The 23,396-nt window shown below is 38.6% G+C and overlaps 1 protein-coding gene across 5 annotated transcripts in view; it reads left to right on the forward strand.

The window, feature by feature from the left end:
• Window positions 1-23,396, forward strand: part of farp2 (FERM, RhoGEF and pleckstrin domain protein 2) — a 50,332-nt gene that overhangs the window by 2,284 nt on the left and 24,652 nt on the right. For 4 of the 5 annotated variants that reach the window (XM_088078156.1, XM_088078157.1, XM_088078154.1 and 1 more), the window contains exons 3-12: window positions 14,175-14,279; window positions 16,082-16,124; window positions 16,208-16,286; window positions 16,551-16,648; window positions 17,456-17,570; window positions 20,106-20,253; window positions 20,354-20,449; window positions 21,829-21,992; window positions 23,007-23,075; window positions 23,172-23,229. In XM_088078156.1, coding sequence (XP_087934282.1) covers window positions 14,175-14,279; window positions 16,082-16,124; window positions 16,208-16,286; window positions 16,551-16,648; window positions 17,456-17,570; window positions 20,106-20,253; window positions 20,354-20,449; window positions 21,829-21,992; window positions 23,007-23,075; window positions 23,172-23,229 — 975 coding nt within the window. Of the gene's footprint in view, window positions 1-5,669; window positions 8,063-14,174; window positions 14,280-16,081; window positions 16,125-16,207; window positions 16,287-16,550; window positions 16,649-17,455; window positions 17,571-20,105; window positions 20,254-20,353; window positions 20,450-21,828; window positions 21,993-23,006; window positions 23,076-23,171; window positions 23,230-23,396 lie in introns of those variants that run through there. The other variant, XM_088078158.1, reaches the window with a different exon arrangement.

Here is a 23,396-nt window from a genome sequence, read left to right on the forward strand (position 1 = left end):
CAGTTTGTGACCCAGCAGGCTGCCTCTTACCTCAGAGGCTGCGTGACACTGGGGTTGGTGACAGCTGCCACATGGCTTTGTTGCTGAAATCCCTTCCTCCTTAAGGCGTCTTATTCGGGTAACTAAGTGTAACTCGCCAGGCTCTTTTTTGGTTTATTGGCTGTGATTTGTGCTTAAAGGCCAGGCAGGAGTTTCTGCTCTTTAAACGTTAGCCAGCAAGGACGTCAGTGAGTTATTCAGGAGGAGTGGGCTTATCATAGTACTTTACTCCTTTTGAAACCTGAAAAAATAGACTTCTTTCAAAGGCAAGAAGGGGGCAACTGAACAAAAACTGACAAAAAACTAGCAAGAAATTAAAAAAAAAAGTTACAAGAAAATTACCTGAAAATAAGCAACAATAAAAAAGTGTAAAGAACCAAAACAAACATGAAAATGGTCTTAAGAAAGTGCCATAAAAATAGAAAAGAAATATATTTAAAATGTTATATGTTGTAGAATAACTGTAATTATAAAATTATAACATTTTTCCCTAGCTTTTTGATCATATCATCATCACCCCCATCTGATTTTCTTATTACGTTATACCATTTTTATTTATTATTTTATTACACCATATTTTTTTAAATTTTTTGCAAGTTACGGGACATTTTCTTTCCAAGTTCTGCATTGTAATTTTTTCTAAAATTAAAAAAAATAAGTCTAACCCGCAACACAAGAAAACTGATGACGATCCAGCCCTTAAAGGGTTAAGTCATAGTACAATATTAGCAAGTAAAGGGGGGGGGTTGAAGGATGATTCTGCATTGATGCAGTGGCAGCGCATATTCAATTTTAGCCACGTAACACTGCGTGTTGATTTGCCGGCTGCAGGTGGACAATAAAGTTCTGCAGTTCAAAAAAGATTCCTGGTAGCAACCATTAATTTAATTTCTGAACATTTATGTTGACATGAAAATGTTTTTTCTTTTATGAAGAAGTTCACTGCACTATAAAAACGACTTCAACGATCAGCGACGTTTAGTGTGAACTGTTGTAAATCCGGGTGCTGTCGGTGTGTTCGGACTCGCGGTTTAGATGTTTGCAGATTTCAGGACGTTCAGTTTGCTTTCTGAGCGACGACAGCTGCTCGAAGCCAAAAATGTAATCTGTGATTTCTCACCGTTAGATGTTTCTTAACCCTGATAAATCATACACTTAACCTTTTTAAAACAAAAAAAAGGTTGCCGTCCAGAAGGTACTGCAGTGAGCAGCCTGGTAAGACAATTATTCTAAAAAATAAATAAAACACATATAAACATAACAATTAACATACAATTATACTGCATGTATAATTATCAGATTTCATATTTTTAAAAAAACAGCACTGTGGCTAAAAATATTTCCAGATTCCTTTTTGTCATTTTTATGCTTCATATAAAAACTGCCACTTAATAATTCAGTGTAAGACAATTAATAAAAGCTGTAAAATAATAAGCTGATAATTAAGAACACAAATAAATGAGCTAAAATTGCACTAAAATAGAATAAAATAGCTAGTTTTAACTCAAAGATTTAAAAATGAGGAATATTCTAAAAAACAAAAAACGGTCTCCTATGTGCGGTTCACAGTCTATGGTGAAGCAGTCTGATTGCTGTGGGAAAATAATTGCTTTATCTCGTTTCATTGTAATTACTTTGCAGAGAAGGTAATCCTTTGAAGACGGGCAGTCAGACTTTTGATTCACGCTGTTAAAGTGTTTTTTCGTTGTTTACTCGGCGAGCTGCTGCCGGAGTCATTCAGGAGGCAAATAGGAAGCAATAAGGAAGCCGCTGTATCAGAGCGAGTTTCCTGTCTATTCTGCAGGGGAGGAAAAAATCAAAGTGGAGCCTCAACAGTGAATAAACAGACCAGCGCCTGATCGATGGAGATTTCATTAGCAGATTAACCCTTTTAAACCTGGAGCGACATCACCTTTCTTGTGCTGCTTTCACAACTATTTAAACTTTTGAACTCTGAGCACATTGGTGCCGTTTCTTTGACAAACATGGAAAAAAGGCAATGAGCAACTTGGTTAGAAATGTTCCAAAAATTGCCAGAAATCAGTAGATTTAGATATTTTTTTTTTTAAAGCTAGGAAATAATGTCTACGGAAAAAAGTTAAGGAAAAACTATTCATAATTGTCAGAATTCTATATTTTAAAATTATGTTGCATAATTAATATTTTTTAAGCACTCTTTACTTTTTTATCTAGGTGATTTTTTTGTACTTTCTACTAATTTCCTGCAAATTTTTGAATCTTTTTTTTAATTTTAAATTGCCTTCTTCCCATGTTTTTGATTAAAAAAATCACGACAGTTTGATTAGGTTTCAAGAAGTGTTCCACAAATTGCAAGAAATTGGTAGATTTTGAATAATAATAAAAAAAAAAAACTCTAGGGGGAAAAAAGACAATAGCTGGGGAAAACTATATATATAAATTAGAATCATAATTACATATTTAAATTTTTAAGCACCTTTTTACTTTCTTTTCTTTCTTTTTATTCCAGTCAATTTTCTTGTACTTTTTACAAATTTCCTGCTAATTTTTGGCTCATTCATTCTTTAGTTGCAGATTGCCTTCTGCCCATGTTTTTGAGAGAAATCAGGCCAGTTTGATGAGGTTTAAAAGGTTAATTTAACTCATTCTGTCAGAAAAGTTTGGTGACTGTTGAATTTCCTTGTGTAGCCGCAGCAGTAACGGTCCTGGCAGACGTAGTTCGGGGTGTGCTGCTGAGACGGTCATTTCATAATCTTACGCGCCATATGTTGTCTGAGAGTCTGAAGCTAACAGACTGAGACAGACACAAGTTTAATTTGTGCGGAGGTGCGTCCCTGCGCTGCTCAGTCTGGAGGAAAACGGTTGATTTTGTCAGTTTTAGGAAGATAATCAGCCCTATGTTTGGAGAGACAACTGGAGCGGACCTGCAGAGTTCAAAGCGAGCTCTGGCCGCCGCGTTGATGGGAGGTGGCAGACAGAAATACTCGGCTGCAAAAGGGGAATGACGGCGATCCTGTTGTCAAGCAGACTGCAGTTTGCCAAGAACAAGATGGCCTCTGAGAGGCTCCTGCTGTTCCCAGCGTCGCCGTTCATTCATACGAAGTCGTGGGCTGCTGGGAGAATAGTATTTATGTGTTTGCACGGAGTGACTGCAGAGCTCAGCGTCCGCTACAGGACTTGTGTTTAACCCTTTGAGACCTGGAGCCAATGAGGAACTTAGTTAAAAAATGTTCCACAAATTGCCAGAAATGAGTAGATTTAGAAAAATTTATATTTAAAAAAAAAAAGTAATTATCGTAATTACATATTTTAATAAATATTATTTTGTTGTTTTTTGGTTATTTTCTTCTTTTTACTAATTTCCTGCAAAGTTTTGGATAGTTTCATCTTTCACTGCTTATTGCCTTGTTTACATGTTTTTGAAAGAAAACAAGCCAATTTGAATAGGTTTCAGTAAGAAATCTGTTATAAATTGCAAGAAATTAGTAGATTTAGAAAATTCTTTTTAGAAAAGCTAGGGATAAATGTCTAATGAAAAAAGGAAAAACTAGATTTATAGCTTATTTTTATAATTACATGCTTAAAATTATGTAACAGAATTTTAAAACTTTTAAGCACTTCTTCCAGATTATGTCCTTTTTTATTTTTATGTGCTTTCATATTTTTTTCCTTTTTCTCTTTATTTAAAGACAATTTCTCAGGTAATTATCTTCACTTTTTTGTGCCAGTTTTTGGGTCATTACTTCTTTCGGTGCTCATTGCCTTCCTCCCACATTTTTGAAAGAAATCAAGCCAATTTGCCATCAAAAGAACTGGTTCGCTTTATCATCTTTGGTTTCCATCTGCAGGGCCAAAATAAAGAAAAATGAATGAAGCAGCATAACTTTTCCTACATAGTAATTTTTGCTTGTGCATACTGTCTGCAAAAATAGAAGCAAAATTGCAGCGTTGAATGTTTGAGATGACTGCGGACTTCAAGCACCCGCCTGCCCTCCATTGTGGCTCTTCGATTGCTCAGCTGCTCAAATATCTTCTTGTGTAAAGTCCTTTATCACCTGCCATTACCTGCCACTCTCACTCTACAGCGTGTGTTTAAATGCTGCTCTCTTAAAATACTTCCCCTGGAAAATGAGCATGTGTGTATCAGTTACTCACTGTGTGTTACCTTGAAAATGTGAAGAAAACTTTTTTTTTTTTTGGCTGATGATGGCTGCAACAAACAAAATATAATATATATATATATATATATATATATATATATATACATATATAGGTTAATAGAGATTTTAAAATTCTGATAACCCTGATATTATCTTAATTTAAAAGAATATTCCACCCATAAAATGACCATTTGTGTATCAATTCCTAAAATATTTATTAACATTACATCACCCACCAGCAGGAGTGTTTATTGGTCCGGTGTGGCGCAGTGCATTCTGGTAGTTGTAGGTTTTCTCCCTCTTGAGCAAAATTGTCCCTTTTCTCTGGTGTCTCTGCTCATGTAGCAAATATTTCAAAGTATTTGTGTCTTTTTACTGCAGGGATACTCAACTTGCTTTGCTTGGGGGGCACTTTGCAAACTGACAGGAGGCCAGGGGCCAGTTGCAGCATCCCCATACATGATGCTCGGATTTTAGGACATTATTGTGATTTTAGAGAGTTTCTTGGATTTGAGGACGCTTTTTAGGATTTTGGGAGATTTCTGGGATTTTGGGAGATTTCTTGGATTTGAGGATGTTTCTATGACTTTTGGACTTTTTTAGGATTTTAGGATATTTCTCTGATTATGGGACAATCTCGAATTTTATGACATTTCTTGGACTTTAGGAAAGTTGTTGGATTTCAGGACGTTTCTATAATTTGAGGAAGTTTTGAGGAAGTTTAGAGGATTTGAGGATGTTTCTGTTACTTTTATTTGATGCTGTTTTATGCTCTGTGGCACCTTATGGATACTAAAAGTACAAAAACAATTCCCAGTGTGAATCTCTGTATTTTGTAGTGAATTAGAAAATGTTTGGCCACCTTGCAGCCTATCAAGGGCCAGATTTGGCCAGCGGGCCATAAGACATTACACGATCATATAATATCACTTTGATAAAGCATCACAGATTTCGTCTCCTGATACTGTGGAACCACATGAACATATGATGTGTGTATATGATCATATAATGTCTTTGTTGTGGAAAGACAACAGACTAATCAGATCAGAGCTGGTGTGCTTTGATCGGTGGCCCTCAGGTGCCCGGCATGGTCATCATCAGCTGCAGCAGACATTTGCTTGCATGGCTCTTGTCGTGGGGCCCCTCCCACAGCCGGAGCAGGAGAAAGCTCAGCCTTGTGGTTTCTGGACAGGGAGGCTGGGCCGGTGGGGCAGAGGAACACAGGCTTCTTTTATCCAGCACAGCCAGCCCCTCCGCTGGCCTGAACCTCCAGCTCCGAACTCACCAAAAAAAAAAAAGGCCGAGGGTGGGATGTGGAACCAAGCTGTGTGAAAACGCGGTACAGTCGGGGCAGCGACGGGAGGGGAACCCGGGCCGGCTTTTGCTTTAGTGTTAGCAAACAAGCACATAAATAGCGAGGTTGACAAGCAAGCGGTTTGGGAGGGGTGTGCGGGGGGGGTGGCCTCTGGTGTTAAAAGAGCAGTTCAGAGGGAGCAGCAATGGCCGGTACAAAGTTTGAGCCGGGTGTTGGGGGAGGGGACGCCAAGCGAAGCTGAAAGTTTGGAATTTGAACCAGCGGCCTGCAGCAGAGTTTGTCTGCAGAGAGTGATGAAACTCGCTGGTAACAAATCCGAGACGTTTTATCTCAGAAAAGGTGACAGAAGAAAGATGCTGAAGTTTCATGGTATTTTTAAATGTCGTTTTTTTTTTTGTTTTTTTTTTGCATACAGGAGATATACATGCCTGTCACAGATCCTGCAGCATTTTCAGCTGTACACACATAACAGAAAATAAATGAATAAATAAAATAAAAATATAACGATAAAAAAATAAAATAGCATTTAAAAAAATTATTATTAATAATAATAATAATAATAATAATAACAAAATTTAAAAAAAAAATCTTACTTGTTCCATTGAGAATAACAGGGTTTCTGTGCCTCCTTAAAGTTTTTAAGGGCATTCAATTCATTAATCTAAAAATAAGGGCTTAATTAGTATTAAATCAATCTTTAAAAAAAGTCTTTAAAATGCAAAAACATGGAGAGAAGAATTCAATGAATTTTTTTCTGATATTGCATCACATAAAAAAGCATTTGTTACTGATTATTTATTACAGACTTTCAATATTACAGAATTGTAATTGTCAGCCATATCTTAATTTTTTTTGCACAAAAATATCCCGACTTCAGGCCGACTGCGGACGCCTCTTTGAAATGAATCAGTCGTCCTCAGTGCTCTGTGATCGTGCGCCAGTTATTGAGGCTTTCAGCAACAGCAGACCAGATTTCACTGCGCATGTGTTTTACTCCAATGATGCTGCAGGACTTCTCCTCCTTTTCACCTCCTCCTTTGAGAGGTGAAATTCGCGGGACGCTGCGATGAGCGGTCAGAGCTGCAGAAAAGTATTGGTGATGAGACAAAATTGCAAGGTCACACAGAATTTACAGGGTTTGGTTGAATTTGCATTAATTGTTGCAGTCGGGACACCATCCTGAAAGGGCTGATTATTGATCGCTCTGATACTGTTCTGGGATGTTTTTTGCTGCTGTGAGTGATCAGCTGCCTCTTAGGGAGGTCCCACGTTTCTCTTTATTTCCGTGTTTTGGAGTCGGGTGGGGCAATATATCGTCATTGAGATCAGATGCTAGATATCTTCTTAGATTTTGGATATTGTAATATCTCAAGAATTTGTTGTTCAGTGATTTTAAAGGCTGCATTACAGCTAGAACTAAAAAGTTCTAGATGTTGTATTATTGACCTTTTCCCACTTAGTCATTTCATCCAAAGTACTGATGATTGTTGATCAAAAACCTGATTTTTGTGAAAACACCTATAATCTATCCTACAGTATTAACCCTTTTAAATCTGAGTAAGCTAGCTTGATTTCTTTCGAAAACATGGGAAGAAGGCAATGATCAACTTGAAAGAAATGACCCAGAAACTCGTAAGGAATTATTAAAAATTACAAGAAATTTACCTGAAAATTTACAAAGAAAGAAAGAAAAAAACAGTGAAAGTAAAAAGGAAGAAAAAGAAAAGAAAAATAATTGACCTAAAATATTGTTTATAAATTACAATAAATCTGTAAAAAAAAAAAAAAAACAACATTTAAATATATCATTTTTATTTTAAAAATGGAGGCCAGCTGCCATCATTACCTAGCTTTTAAAAAAATAATTTTCTGAATCTGCTAATTTATTGCAATTTGTGGGACATTTAATCACCGTTTTTTCTGTTTTTCTGAAAGAAATCAATTTGTTGCGGTTCAAGGTTTAAATACTTCTGAAAGGTGTTTGAATGCAGCACAAATAAAGTGATCCAGGTTTCAAAGTGTTAACATGGAGGTATTTGATGAACCTTCTGTGATATTTGATTTTCTTCGTGTCTCCCAGCCGTGATTTGGAGGCTGAGATTAGTTTTGAAAGTATCTGGGTTACACAGGTGACCTGAGCAGAAGGCACCGCGAAACACCTGATCCTGATTACCGCCGCGTCATGTTTATCTGCCAACAAATGCTCGGGGCCAACTGTCCACAGGTGCGTCCTGAAGCCAGGTCGTGAGGAGAAATCTGCACCGGTGATTTAAAACAAAAGCTGCAGACAAGAGAAGCATCAAAGGGGCCGTCGGTCTTTAAAGTTTCCTCACAGACGTGTGAAAGTGGCCACCGGCGTGCAGAGCTTTAACATGTATGTCAGCAGGAAGTCTCCTGGTGGGAAGGCCCAAACAATGAGCGTCCCACTGAGCCAGATACAAGCCCCGACACACCCCTGCTGTCAGGAGGAGGCTCCTCTGCAGCTCGCTCCCTGCTGGCTGGGCGCTATCAGCTGCTGCCTGCTGAACCGTGCTGAACCGGTCACGCAGGGAACACCCAAACCCTCCATGTGAGTCAGGCCGGCTGAGATTTGGGCGACCTTTGTATGAAGCACGGCGCCAGGATTTTTTCTCTATCATCTGTTTTCCACCGGGGCCAGTTCCTAATCTAGAACCAGTTCTTTGTGTTTTGACCATAAAATGTATATACAGATGGACGACATGACAGCTCCCCAAAAGTGTAACTTTTTAATCTGGATCGCCCCCTGGTGCCTGTCTGCAGTATAGGTCATAAAGACTGCCCCCCCCGCATGTTAGTGAATGGGACATAAAACTAAAAACTCAAAGTATATGCCAAATGATTTCTTCTCAAAGATCATTTCTGTGAGTGAAGGTAGCTCTCATCGCCCTGATGTTTGTTCACGTGTTTGTTTTTATGATAAGTTTGGTTTTAATGAGTTATTAAATTATACAGAAGGGGGCTTTTTCCACCATGACTGACAGCTGTGACGGCCAATCCATGCACTCACGTTCAATGGAGCGGCTCGAGATTGGTCAGATGAATGTTTCAGCGGGAACTCCCCCACGGCAGATATCGCTACTGCGCAGGCGCTGCCTCTCAATGACATCACCCGTTTAACCTTAAGAGGGGCATGTCGTCCATCTTTATTTACAGTCTGTGGTTTTCGCCAGCCAGAGAACTGGCCCCAGGCCAGAGGAACCAGTTCCAGACTGGCACCAGCACTCTGCTGGGCCAGAAGAAAGAACCGCTTACTAACACGGAGACCGCCATTTTCAGAACCCCACATACCGACAGACAGTTTCCTAACGTTCAGAGCACGACATTATTTTATCAGTAGTGCATATTTTTTATCTGTTCTAAATGTACATTAAAGGGTTATTTTAAAGTTTTTGTACTCTTATCAATGTGGCAGTGGACAAATTTGCTTGTTTATGTAATCGTATATACAGTATATTATTATTGTAATATGCAGAACAATGACAATTACTGTTCCCAATACCATAAATGTACAAACCAGCAAAGGAATAGTGCATAAAAAAGAAACATGAACACACATGAACAGGAGCAACACACATGAACAGGAGCAACACACATGAACAGGAGCAACACACACGAACAAGAGCTGCACACACACGAACAAGAGCTGCACACACACGAACAAGAGCTGCACACACACGAACAAGAGCTGCACACACAAACAGGAGCTGCACAAACGTGTACCTGCAGAAAGTGCAGGTCTGCAGCGTGGTCCGTCTGTGGCGAGGGGGAGGAGCTCTGTGCATCAGCTGTGTGTTTGGCCTGTGGTTTTTGGGACTGCTTCTTGATGGCGTTTAGCCTTTTCAAAAGCAACATTTTCACTGTGGCCCCAAACACTTGGCCTTTATTTCCCATCATGCCTAGTGCTGGACTGAGTAGTTTATAGTTTGAAGTGAATTTTGCTGTTTAATGTTCAGGAAATCGAATGTCAGTTTTTGTCAGTGTTTACAGCGAGTCTGTTCACAACATGCTGGTTTCTGTCATCTTTGTGTTAGTTTATAGTTACACCATCAGTGAGTCGAATGTTACTTTTCATTTGATCAACTGGATTTTCTCACAAAAGTTTCCATTCTGCGATGTAGTAAAGTGAATATTCATTGATAGTATTCTTAAATGCCCCTCGTTCCTGCCTGACATGGCGCGATAATGATAAGATTATTTTAAGAGCAGTGATTGAGAAATGGTGGCGTGATTCTTTTTGGGACTGCGCAGGTGTGCTGTCATGCAGATTTGAGCACATTTTAAATATCTCGTTGACCTTCGTCGAAACTGCTGGAAGTATAACACAGATTTTATTCCAGAAGTTGTTGTCAGTGTGGATGTTGAGGTCTTTTTTCCCTTTTTGTCTTTTCAAGTTTATTAATTGTCGTTCTATCCATATCTGTGAGAACACACACGGTGGAGCAAAATGACCGTCCTCAGGACCAGCAGACTGAAACATGAATTAGATACATAACATAAGCATATTTAGTTTTTTCGGGTTTCTTTTAATAAAAAAAAACACAGTTTAGGTCTGTTCTATATGAAAAGTGACCTTAGATGACTGCTGTTGTGATTTGGTGCTATACATAAAATAAAAAAAATTAAATAAAACAAAATAAAATAGCACAAAATAACATAAAATAAAATAAAACAAAATAAAACTGACTTTTGGGGGGGTGGGGTGGGTACTGTGTACTGATTGCTGGCTACACACACACACACACACACACACACACACACACACACACACACACACACACACACACACACACACACACACACACAGGGAAGATTTGCCGCCCAGAGAAACATCTGTTGGTGATAATCCCCGCTGCTCTGTGAGCTTGATTGTGTGACCCTCTGACCTGCCTTAAAGTCGCAGCTCTCAGATGAAGTTTGGTGTGAACAAACTTCATCTGTGATCTCATTGTCACATCTTACACACACACACACACGCACGCGCACACATACGTGCTTGAACTGAAAATGCCAGATGGACTTTTAGGAAGCAGCCCACTGGTTTTATGTTTGCACGGCAGAACAGATTCAGATAAATCACGGCTGCAGAATGTTAAACAAATAAAATATATATTTAATTTAGGGCTGTCAAACAATACGTTAAAATAAATCTTGATTAATGTCATTTTTTATTTTACATTTTTAATTACATTATTTTGTATTTCAAAACATTTTTGAAGTCCATATCGACAAAGTAAAACAGTTCTAACCAGATTGTTTTGATTAGGAATCAAATGACAAAAATACTGCACCGGAGGAGCATAAAAACATGAATTTTTGATAATGATAATAATAATAATAAATAATTGTAGTAGTAGTAGTAGTAGTACTAATAATAATAGATTTTTAGCCTTAAACCACAGACGAAACCCAAAAGTATCAATTCACAGTTATCTTTATTGTTCATTTTCTCTGTCAATTGATGGACAGTAAAAAAAATAATATGAATAAATATCCCAGATAATATTTAGTCGTCTGTTATGTTGTTGGTTTAACGTCTAAGTATCTCTGCCAGGAACTTTCTCGCTCCACGTGTCGTATAAATGTGATGTTTGATGTTGACATGTTTCTGTCATGTTGTTGCAGAGTTTTGCGATTTAAAGTTTTATTGTGGTTTTTGCTTACTTTTCTAACACTAGTCCGTGGGGAAAAGTTTAATCATACTTTTCGAGAGGGTTCCCACGGATCCTTAAGTCTTAAAAAGCATTCAATTACTCGTCCAAAAATAAGGTTTTAATTGGTGTGGAAGAATCTTAAATATCGGGCACCAGGAGCTCACCTGGTAGAGCGGGCGCCCCATATGCAGAGGCTGTGTCCTCGCCGCGTGTTTGACTCCAACCACGGCCCTTTGCTGCATGTCACCCCCTCTCTTTCCCCCTTTCATGCTTTATTTTTAAAAAAAAGATCAGAAATAAATGTGTAGACATGTTAAGAATAATTTCTGGGGGGTACGTATGTCTGTGTCACTATGTTGCTCTAAATTCAGGTTCTGCTCTCCTGATTTCCCAGATTTCTTTTTGTTGTCGCATGCAGAAATGCCATTAAAGGGTGGTATAATGCGCGGGTGCCCACAGAGTACACAGACGCTGATGGCACGCACAGATAAGCCAGCTCAGTGAGCAGTAAGAGGAAGTTATTTGAAGGGAAATGATCTGCACAGGTTTGCACTCTGATGAGAAGAAACTCTTCTGGATATGAAATTAGGTGTATAATCGCCGTTGTCGGCGTGCACATGCAGCACTGGATTTGTCCTTTTTGCCAGCTGTCTGACGGTAATCTGTGTGAAAGTGTCATCCCTCGCTCTCAGATAGAGGAAGATAAAGCTGAGTGTACTCGAGGAGGATTTTACTCTCCCTCTCTCTGGAGACACGAGTGGCGTTTCACATTCCTGCGGAGGGTTAATGAGTAACAACAAGGAGGGGAGGGGCTTCTCAGAGTCAACACAGACAGGTTTTCTCTGGACAGCTTCACTCAGTACGTTTACATGATGTTAGAAAAAGTGGAATTTTGTATTAGTCTGACTTAAACTGGACTTTTAAAATCCATGTTAGTCCGACTGAAATCAGATGAAATTGAATTTCTTGAAGTCGGATTAAAGCACCCAGATGATGTGATCCAACGTCGACTTCCTCGGTCATGTGAACTCCTTAGTTCAGCGTTTATTGTCCCTCGAGGAAATTTGATTTGCAGTTTAAAAATAACAGTTTAAAAATACAATAAACAGACACATAAACCATCATAGAAGCATACAACCAAACTTGTTTAATCCCGACCAACAGTAAAATAACAGTGAGGGTCATCCAAAAGTGTAAAGAGTAAAAATCAGTAAATAAAAAAGATGATGATGATAATAATAATAACTACAGAAGAAATGCACAAGCAATTAAAAAATAAAACAAAATCAAGCAAAAATAAACAAAAATGCCAAATATCGGCCCGATAATCAGCCGGGTCGATAATCAGCCGGGTCGATAATCAGCCGGGTCGGATCTGTCAAGCCTGAGTTTAATGTGAAAGATGTTTGAACACAGAACAGGGAAACTGGTTTAAGTAAATCGCCCCACAGCTGATGTTACGCTGACTCTTTGTTGAAATTACTGAGCTCCTCTGAAGCCGTCAAACTGAGACAGAATACCTCAAAATGCTCCTTACGTTTGGCCGCCGACAGAGTTTGAGTCTGTGTGGATCGTATGTTTGGCCTGCGCTCAAACTCAGCCCAAAGTATTTTAACACAGCAGTTTCTGCTCTATGGTCGAGATGCAATCAAACACTGTAAACGCACAGAAAAAAGCACGTTTTACAACAGATTCCTACATTTATGGATGTTCTGTCAGTAGGTTTCACCTGCAGTTTGTAGATTTTGTGCATGCAGAACGTATGATCGTATCAGCGTAATGAAAAGACGAACTACAGTAAATCTGCTGCTGCTCTCTGAGTGTTTTACTTCAGCCCATGCAAAGCAGTTCTTTTTATAAGGCTTTTAAAAATACTATTTTACATTACAACCAGATGTTTCAGGCTATAATTTTCTCAAAAAGTCACCGGCTGGGATCCCAAACCTCAACTGCAGTGTGCTCTTAGTACATAGTAATTAGTTCTTCGTTTAGTGAAAACAAACCCCGCCGCGCTGAGAAGGTAAACTGCGGCAGATTTCCTGCCTGTGATTTCGCTGCAGGGCCGGATGACTTTAAACGGACAGCGGGACACGTTTTTGCTGTTCACTTTGCTCATCCGACTCGAGGAAACTATTCGAATCGACAGATGGGACATAGGCCACCTTAAAACGTGCACACGGATCATTTACAGATGCACAACACACAGACGGGCAGACGGCGTTCACTCTGAGCTCAGCCCGAGAAAAAAAAAGATCTTCATGTTCATCACAAATGTTTCTGATCGGCTTTACTGTTCTTTAAACTCTGGAGGCCAGGGGCCAGGGGCCAGGGGCCAGGGGCCAGGGGCCAGTCACAGCAGCCCCATACACATCCCTAGGACTTCAGGACATTTGTAGGACTTTAGGGTGTCTCTAGGATTTTATGATATTTCTCAGATTTGAGGACATTTCTAGGATTGTAGGACATTTCTAGGACTTGAGGACATCTCTATGATTTTGGGACATTTCTCAGACTTTAAGACATTTATTGGACTTTTGGATGTTTCTAGGATTGTATGATGTTTATAGAATTGTAGCGTATTTCTCAGATTTCAGGATGTTCTAGGATTTTAGGTCATTAGGGTCTAAGCTAGGACCTCTGTCAGGGGTGTGGGGGATCCTCCACTGGCACTTTTTTGATAAACAAGCTCTATTTTGATGCTGTTTTATGCACTCTGGCACCTTATGGATACTAAAAGTACAACAATAATTCTCAGTGTGAATCATTTTATTTTTATTGTGCATAAAAATGGTTGGGGGGGGGCACCCTGCACCTTATCGGGGAGACTTTGTTGCGGCTCTGTAGCACCATCTGTGTGTAAAAGCGGCTTAAGCTTTCAGTCTGAATTTGGAGTTACACAGCATGATCTATTGACTTACAAATGATCATTTTGTGAGTGAAGTATTTTAAGATCTTGTTGGCAAAGTGATGAAAATAACGATTACTTTTTGTCTGTTGTTTTTTTTGCAGCCAAAAGCGATTGGACAGACGCTCCTCTCTGAGGTTTTCCTGAGAGGCAACCTCATCGAGAGCGATTACTTTGGCCTCGAGTTTCAGAACATGCAGATGAACTGGGTGCGTACAGCGGAAACTCTGTCCTTTGTTTCCTTTTGAAAATCCAGGAACTGACACGCTGATTGATTATACGTTAAGCAGTGACCAGCAGAGGCAGCCAGAGTTTTTGAGGTCAAAGGTCACAGCTTGTCGACAGCGCAACTGTGTGAAGACGAAAGAGGAACTTCTCATTCATCAGCTGCTCGTCTCTAACGTTGTGCAGCAGTGCAAACAGTGACGCTGTGTTGTTTTTTCTGGACGTGAGCGGTATATAATCTGTGAATATTTTTAACTCGTGTGCCACAAGCGCCCGTACACAACTGTCAGACTTTCCAATGTTTTATTCGTCCAGAAAATCTAGACCACCTACAGGTTTTTCATTTGTAAAGCAGCGGAGAGGAGATGTTGAACACACCGTATATCTTCTACAAAGAGAATAAAGCCGGCGTTGATCTGCCGGCCGTTTAGCTCATATATTCAACCGTAAGAGCTCTGTTGTATAAAAGACTTTATACAACACATTTGCTGCTCTGCAGGGTTGTTTTCTAAGATTTTAGCACCATGTTTAAAGTCTGGCAGCAACTACAGATGTAAACAGCTAAATGCCTCTAACCAAAAAGTTAAATGACAGTCTGGGTCAAAGTTCAAATACATGTAACTTTGACAGTTCTGTGTTTCTTTTTTGGTTCTTTTGCCACTTAAAACAGAAGAGTTAGCAAAGTATGGAGGATGAAAAGCCACTAAAGTATCCATAAATAAATACAAAATAAGTATAAAATTAAATAAATAAAAGAACAAATACATGCTCAAATAACTTTTTTAAAAATCTACAGAAATAAATAAATAAAATAAAACATAAATACTGAAATCATGAAAACATTTTTAAAAATGTATAGATAAATTAGATCAGTTAAATATGAACAATAGGCAAATGAAAGGCTAAATAATTGCTTAAATAAACACAATAATAAATAAATTTACAAAATAAATACAGGAGTAAATTAATACATAAAATATCAATAAATACAGATCTAAATAATCAACTAAACTAAACTAAACTAAATAAATAAAGGAGCAAATGCTGTTATACAAAAAATAACCCAATAAATAAATAAAAGAATAAATAAATAGATGCTGAAATAAATGCATAATTAAGTTTGTAATAAACGGGGCATAAAATGATAAAAAATTTTAAGACTTTGTACAACTACATTCATTCCTGTTTATCTGTGTCTGTGTGTTGGTCAGTTACGGGGTCACAGCTTCTGCATTCTTTATTTATTTGGATATTTATTTCAGCATTTATTTATCATTATATTCATTTATTTCTGTATTTATACATTTATTTATTTATTGATACTTTTTGTATTTTTTTTCATCCTACATTAAGGGGTATTGGTGGATTTTTTTTCAACCTTTCAGTGGCAGGTAGAGGTTTCTGGAGACGGTTATTTATCACGTGTCCCAGCTCATAGTTGCATTCAGCTGAACATGTCACAGACATAAACTGAGTGATGCTGCACGTTTGTGACTATAAAGTGAAAGAAGGATTCAGGAAAACATCAGCTGATAAAAACTACTCGATAATATCTGTCTGGATCGAGCACATTCCTCCCTCAATCAGGCCCAGATGTGACGGCGCAGCCAGGCTCCCGCAGTGAACCAGTGAAGCCAGTTTCTGCCCACAACATGCCGCATCACTCTGCTATCAGCTAGACTCTGACATAACGCTCACTCAGGGAGTCGTTTAAGAAAGGGCTGTCAGATTTTTGTAAAGAAGTCCTCGTGATAGTGCAAAGATGATATCATTTCTGTTTCCTCAGGTTTGGCTGGAACCCACAAAACTCATTATGAGACAAGTCAGACGTAAGTTAGCTCAAATATTTGCTCAAATTTCCTCCGAGTCAAAGTGTGCTTGTGTGCCGATGATCCGGTTTCATGTTTTTCAGGACCAGCGAATACGCTCTTTAGGCTGTCGGTGAAATTCTTCCCCCCAGACCCGGGTCAGCTGCAGGAGGAGTACACCAGGTCAGGGACTGTAATTTCCTTCTGGATATTACTTTTATCTCATGCCTGTGTAGAGCAGCTTTAGAAAATACACTCTTTTTTTCCTGCTTCAGAAGATTATGGTTTTCAGGGCATTATAATATTTGCCCCCCCCCTAAAAAAAATTGTTTATGAAGTTCTTTGCAAGCTTTGCTGCAGTCAGTAAGACATTTGATCAATGCATGTTCATTTTTTAACAACCCCAAAAACGACATTTAAGAGCCTTGTGTGCTTTTGTTTTTATAGGTATTTGTTCTCGCTGCAGATCAAGAGAGATCTGATGGAGGGCCGGCTGATCTGCACAGAAAACACAGGAGCCCTGCTGGCCTCACACCTCGTCCAGTGTACGTTTAATTTGCTGTTTTTTTTTTCGGTATTTGTTTTTTTAGTAATTAACCTTAAGGGACATTTTGGCGTATTTTTTGCAATTTTCATTCTTCATTTTTTGATAACTGTGTGTGTTCATGCATATGTCATAAATGTAGTCCAGATTGTGTATTTGAGTGTAATCAGTGAATTTGCAGCTCAGCTCCTACAATAAGTCTAAAATACACTGTGGAAACTAAATAGTTACATTCAGACTGTTCAGGTCAAAAAATGCTCCATTGAAACCCATTCAAACTGACATTTTTGATCCCACAGCCATCAGAGCAGAAAAACAGGACTTGTGTTATTTCTGGGTGTCATTCTGGGCTTTTAGAATTTGTAATTTTTACAATTTCCCACCTGATGACAACATTGTTACCATATTTAGCATATGAACAAGATTCATGCTATTTCCACCTACTGCATAATCAGTGTTGCTGCAAATCATTGACATATCCCAGGCTGCCATTTTGTGTGCACAGCGACACAAATGTTTGGACATCGTTTTAGCTTCGCATTAAAACTCTTCTGTAGTTTCACTCCACAGATTGAATACAAAGACTTTTCCTGGTCTGTCAGAATAACTGCAATATGAATTATTTATTTTTGCATCATGAGGCGCAAAGCTTAGGGGGACTGTCGGACATGTCCACGCTGGGGACTGTCGGACATGTCCACGCTGGGGACTGTCGGACATGTCCGCACGCTGGAGCGGGATGTCGGACATGTCTGCGCTGCAGGCGGGGTGTCGGACTGATGTTCTGCTCTTTCTCAATAAATTACAGCGGAGATCGGCGATTACGACGACGTGGCAGACAGGGACTTCCTCAGGATGACCAAGCTGCTGCCGTACCAGGAGAAGGTGCAGGAGAGGATCATGGAGCTCCACCGCAGACACCTGTGAGTGTCTCCCTCCGATCGCTCCACACATGGTTTCATGTTACATTTGGCCTCATCGATCCACCTCTCCATCAGCTGGTCAAGAAAATGATGTGGATTGCCATTTCATCCCTATGACTTATTCAGTGGTTCACTCTAGATATAGATATAGATATAGATAATATAAATATAGATATAGAGATAGATAGATAGATAGATAGATAGATAGATAGATAGATAGATAGATAGATAGATAGATAGATATAGATACAGATATAGCTAGATAGATAATAGATACAGTTGCAGAGATAGATATAGATACAGATAGATAAAGATAGAGGTAGATAAATAGATGGAAAGATGTATTTATAGATATAGAGATAGAGATGGATAGAGATACAGATAATACAGAACATGTAAACAAACAGATAAGATGAAAAAAAACACTGGTAGGCTGGTAGTAGTCTACACATACACGTATATGCAAAGTTTTTCCTCATTTTTTTACCTCTGTAAAATAAAGTTTTTGTGCATCTTCTTGAAACGAAGAAGATGCATAATTTATTGCTGACATGTAAACATTGTCCGTTTCTCCCACTTTGCTCGACACCGCTCTCCGTGAGTTAACACTTCTATATAGTTCATTCACCAAGGAGGCACGCATTTTCTCCTCGAATTCATCGAAACACAGTGTGAGGGTTTGTCTCTTGCCCCTCTTTATGTGGCTTTAAACACAAATGTTTAGTGTTAGCTGTGATGAGGTAACCGAACTGAGACAACTGTGTGTTCTCGCTAAACACCATAATGAGAGGGTTTTACTCCGTTTCAGAGTCCAGAGTCTCACAAAACCACTCGCTGCACTTTTCCCACCACCAGCCTTGTTAACTCACTGCCGTGCTTCGGCCAATAGCGGCTCCTTTCAGCCCGGTGTATTGGGCGGCTCTAAAGGCCTCTGCTAATCTCCTCCCTCAGTTGCCAGCGTGCAGGAGAAGCAGCGAGCTCCCGGGCCTAATCCGCCGCTCTGGCCGCTCTATTAGCCAGAAGGCCAGTGGGGCAGGGGAGGGCCCTAAGGAGATTTCACCGCTTAACGGATGAACGAAATTAGAATGTGGTGATGATTGGATGGATATGTCTCCCTAACATGCTGTTTGGTTGTAATCACATGGTTTTAGGTAATGCTGCTCAAATCCTCAAAGTTGTAAAGGATTTAACCACACACCACTCCACAAACGAGTTGTGATGAGATCTTTGTTGAATTTCAATGTGGTTAATCAAAGAGACAGAGCACACACACACACACACACACACACACACACACACATGCACGCACACACACGCACATTCTTTATACTTGTGTTTGTGTGTGTTTGACAAGGCTGTGATCTTATTGCAGTGTTTGTGCGGTCATGAAAAACCTGGACAATGCATGGAATTTGCAAATAGCAACTTCCAGACCTGGAAAAGTTGACTAAAATTGAGCTAAATACACCCTGGAAGTTTTTGAAAAGTCATACAATTTTTTTTCACAAACCATATATGTTTAAGGACTGTTGGAAATTTTAAGTAAAACTATATATATTTATTTTTTTAAATCATCCAGATTATTTTTAAAAAATTCAATTAATTGTTTTCTTTAAAAATCCTCTGCAAAAATGAAATAAGACAGTTTGTTTTCTTTAAAAAATCGCCCAAACAATTTAAAATAAAATAACATTAACAACATTTTTTAAAAAAAACAAAAAACGCCTAATGTTTTTTCTTTGAAAAGTTGCCACAACATTTTAAAGACAAAAATGTCCTTTTTTAAAAAAAAATAATAATAATAATAAATAAATTAAAAAAAAATACAGCCATTAAAATTTGTATTTCCCTCCTCTAAAGCCAAATTAAAAAAAAAAAATCTTAAGTCCCTCCCCAGTGCTTTAAAGATGATTTGACATGCCCCCCCCCCTTTTTTTTGCAATTATGAACATCCCCTCAGATATATTTTGACATGAGATTCGGGTCTAATCCTGATCTGAATTTATTATAGATAATATATATTTATTAAAGCTATTATTAAGTAATAAAAATTATACTATTGAAAGGAATAAGATGGCTGTAACAGAGAATGTTCGGTCTTAAAAATTTTAGACCTCAATTTGCCTCAATTCAGAATCAGGTCAGATTACTCAGAAATTTCAGCGCTTGGTTTCCAAAAGTAGAGAAAACTACAGAACTCTAACCTTTCCATGTGTTATTCGTGAATATTTCTTACTTTTCAGCTGAAGGCCAACCTATTTTTTTGCCTGCACTTTCCATGAAAATCTATGGGAGTGAAGTCATTTAGTTAAATATGTGTTGTCTGCAATAACAGGTCATTTAATTGTTTTTCTTATTCTGGTCCAATGGAAACCATATAAATGCTAAAGGGACTAAGGACAGAGCCTTGGGGAACTCCGCCATGTTAGTCTGTGTAGATACATTGTTAGTAAAAGGAGAAAATAGTTTCTGTTACGAGAAGACGAGATTTTGTATCTCACAAGTTTGATGTGTTTTACATGTTGTCTCCTCCAGGGGCCAGACTCCAGCTGAATCCGATTTCCAGATCCTGGAGATTGCCCGTAAACTGGAAATGTACGGCGTTCGCTTCCACCCAGCAGCTGACCGGGAAGGCACCAAAATTAATCTGGCTGTCGCTCATATGGGCCTTCAGGTGTTTCAGGTGACGTGCTGCTCTTCCTACACCTGTTTTGTGACCCTCTGTCCCTCACAATGTTGCTATAATTTAATTTCTTTTTTTTTTTCTACCATTTTCCTTTTAGGGAAACACAAAAATAAACACCTTCAACTGGTCCAAGATCCGCAAACTGAGCTTCAAAAGGAAACGGTTCCTGATCAAGCTCCACCCAGAGGTTCATGTACGTATTAATAATACCATATAAAGCCTTTATTTAGAACATGGCGATATTTATTTGTTTTATCTGTGTCTCAAGTCTCTTTCACACATGCACTGCAAATGTGAACTTAAGTTGTCATTAACTGGAGGAGCTGTATCCGAGAATGTAAATGTCTCAATCAGTCGGACATTAAACGGACTTTACCTTTCCAAGACCAACGTACATAATAATAAAAATAAAGTTTATTTATATAGCTCTTATGAAAACCAACTTTTCAAAGTGCTTTCACAAAAGACACATACGGGAAAAACACAACTCACAAAAAATATAAGAACAACACACTGGAAAAATGTTTAAAAAGCACAAAATACATCAGAAGAAAAATATAAAATCAGAACAGTGCAGTGTAAGACTTAAGTGCAACTTCAGGAGTAAGGTACTATGTATCATTAAAATAATCCTTTGAAAAGAAATTATAAGCATGCCTTTTGATAAAAATAAGTGATTTGAAAGGAGATAGTGATGTCGATCCTCAGGCAGATCTTTCCACAAACGAGCAGCCCTTACAGCAAACATTCGGCTTTAGTCTTTAAGCTTGAGGTGGGAACAGTCAACAAAGCAAGTCGATGATGTTTCTATCACTCTGCTTGCTCAAAATCGGAAGAATACAAACATCCGAGGGTGAAGAAGAAGGGTAATTTACACGCAGACAATAACAAAAATGTCTGACTGGAGAGATGAAGAGATTCGGAAATGTTTACCAGTAAGGTCAGGAGCAGACTCGGTCGTGTATGACCAAATTACGAACCGGCTATACGACGTTGTTGTAATCCACGTCATGTCCTACCTCCTGCACGCTTTACCCAGACTCACGCTATCTTATCGGCCACGAGAAGCTGGAAATTATCGGTTTATCGGTATTGGTTAAAATAATCGTTATCGTGCATCACTGGTTATGATATCTTCATATCTCACTTAGGAGTCATTAGGTGTCATTTTCTTGACAGGAATAGTGATTTGATGTATATCGTGATATATAGCGATATCAACTGATATGAAAAAAATTATCGTGATAAGACTTTTTCCATATCGCCCAGCCCTATTTATATTTATAAATAAATTTTTTTTTTTTTTTTTAAACAAATTTTTAAAAAATGCTCTTCATTTTTTTGTTTTATTTCCTTTTAAGGGTCATTGTAATTCACAATAGTGATAAAAATTAATTGCTCAATACGGTGAAACTGTGATAGTTTCAGAGACAGTTGTCGTACCATAAAAATCAGACCGTTGCAGCTCTACTCCGGACACTATCTAGAGTTTGTTCGAGAAAACGGCTTCCACGTCCAGGAGACCAGCTTACTGTGTAATTTCACCGTCTTTGTCTGTGTGTTTGTCCTCAGGGCCCCCACCAGGACACTCTGGAGTTCATGATGGCCAGTCGAGACCAATGCAAAATCTTCTGGAAGATCTGTGTGGAATATCACTCGTTTTTCCGTTTGTTTGACCAACCCCAGCCCAAATCCAAAGCTATCCTCTTCACCAGAGGCTCCTCCTTCAGATACAGGTATCACGCACTGACATGAAGGCTCCTTTCACCCAGCACTTCCCTCTCTGTTTTACACGTTTACATGTAGAGGGAGCAGAGAGATTCCTGCTGGTATAGAGAGGTCGGGTGAAGTTAGGGCTGCATGGTGAGTTTTCGTCAGTGGCACACCGAGTGTTTTGAGAAATCATTGGCATGTGGCTACACAAGCAACAAAGGAAATCTGCAAATAATACCCCTTTCCCATTAAAATCAGTGCATGCACACTTTTTTAAACCCTCTTGTTATGTTGTGGGTCAAATTTACCTGTTTCAAATTTTAAAAATACAGGAAAGATATTTTTAAAATATTTTTTGGAGCATGAAACCAATCACAGAAAAAAATGTTCATTCCTTCTTGCTCAGGTTTCCTGTTGTAAAAATTGTAAACATTGAAAAAAAAATTAAATGTCGTTTTAAGATGTAAATGTGAATTCAAAGGGTCATAAAACAGAAGAGATGGTTTGTTTGAATTAACCAACATGCACCAGAACTTATTTCATAAAAAAACAAAAAAACGAATGTGTTGAAACAAATCTGGTGATTGTTTGTTACTAGTGCACAGAAAAGAAATTATTTAAAACTTAGTGAGATAAAGATAATGTTTATGGAGAAAATATCTACCACTTTTACATGGTTAAAATACACTGAGTCAGATCTGTGAACATTATCGCTGTTCCTTAAAGCTGAGGATAAGAGGAGGGTTAAACACGGAAGTGGAATAGTGCTTATACTGTTATTGTCATAGTTACGTCTGTTTACGTAAACGCCATTGCCAAATATCCGTGACATGTCAGGGTCTTGAGTGGTTTTCCTGTTTCATAGGGGAAGATTTCAGCCACTACTGCCTAAATACTGGCAAGGGTAAAAATAAGAAATGGGGTTGAGCCAAAAACAAATTAATTTATTATCTTTGGGTTTTCTTGCAGATTGAAACAGAATAAATGTGTCTGTTTTGTCATTATTTGGTGTTTTAATTCAACCCTCTTTCTGTCAGTGGAAGGACCCAGAAGCAACTTGTGGACTACGTCAGGGAAAACGGAGCAAAGAGGACTCCGTACCAGAGGTGTGTGTTTCTATACGCAGTATTTCTTCTGGGAAATGTTTCGAAACCACGTTCATGATATTAATTCTGCCGCTGCATTGTTTATTTTTGTTTCAGGAGGAACAGTAAAATACGAATGTCTGCTCGCTCCCTCGCCACAGATGTGCCAAAACAGGTCAGTGACGCTACAAGGTGCAACAAACGAAAACTTTCCGCACCAAGACAAAAGCAATGTGAACTCTTTTTCTTTACATTTTTAATGTCCTCGGGGCTATAATAACAAAATCTGTGTTTATTTTTGCTGATGGACTAACAGCCGGAGACTAAACTGATAAAAAAAAC

This window comes from Plectropomus leopardus, chromosome 5, assembly GCF_026936395.1.
Source record: "Plectropomus leopardus strain MGB_pleo_1.0 chromosome 5, ASM2693639v1, whole genome shotgun sequence".
NCBI lineage: Eukaryota > Metazoa > Chordata > Actinopteri > Perciformes > Serranidae > Plectropomus > Plectropomus leopardus.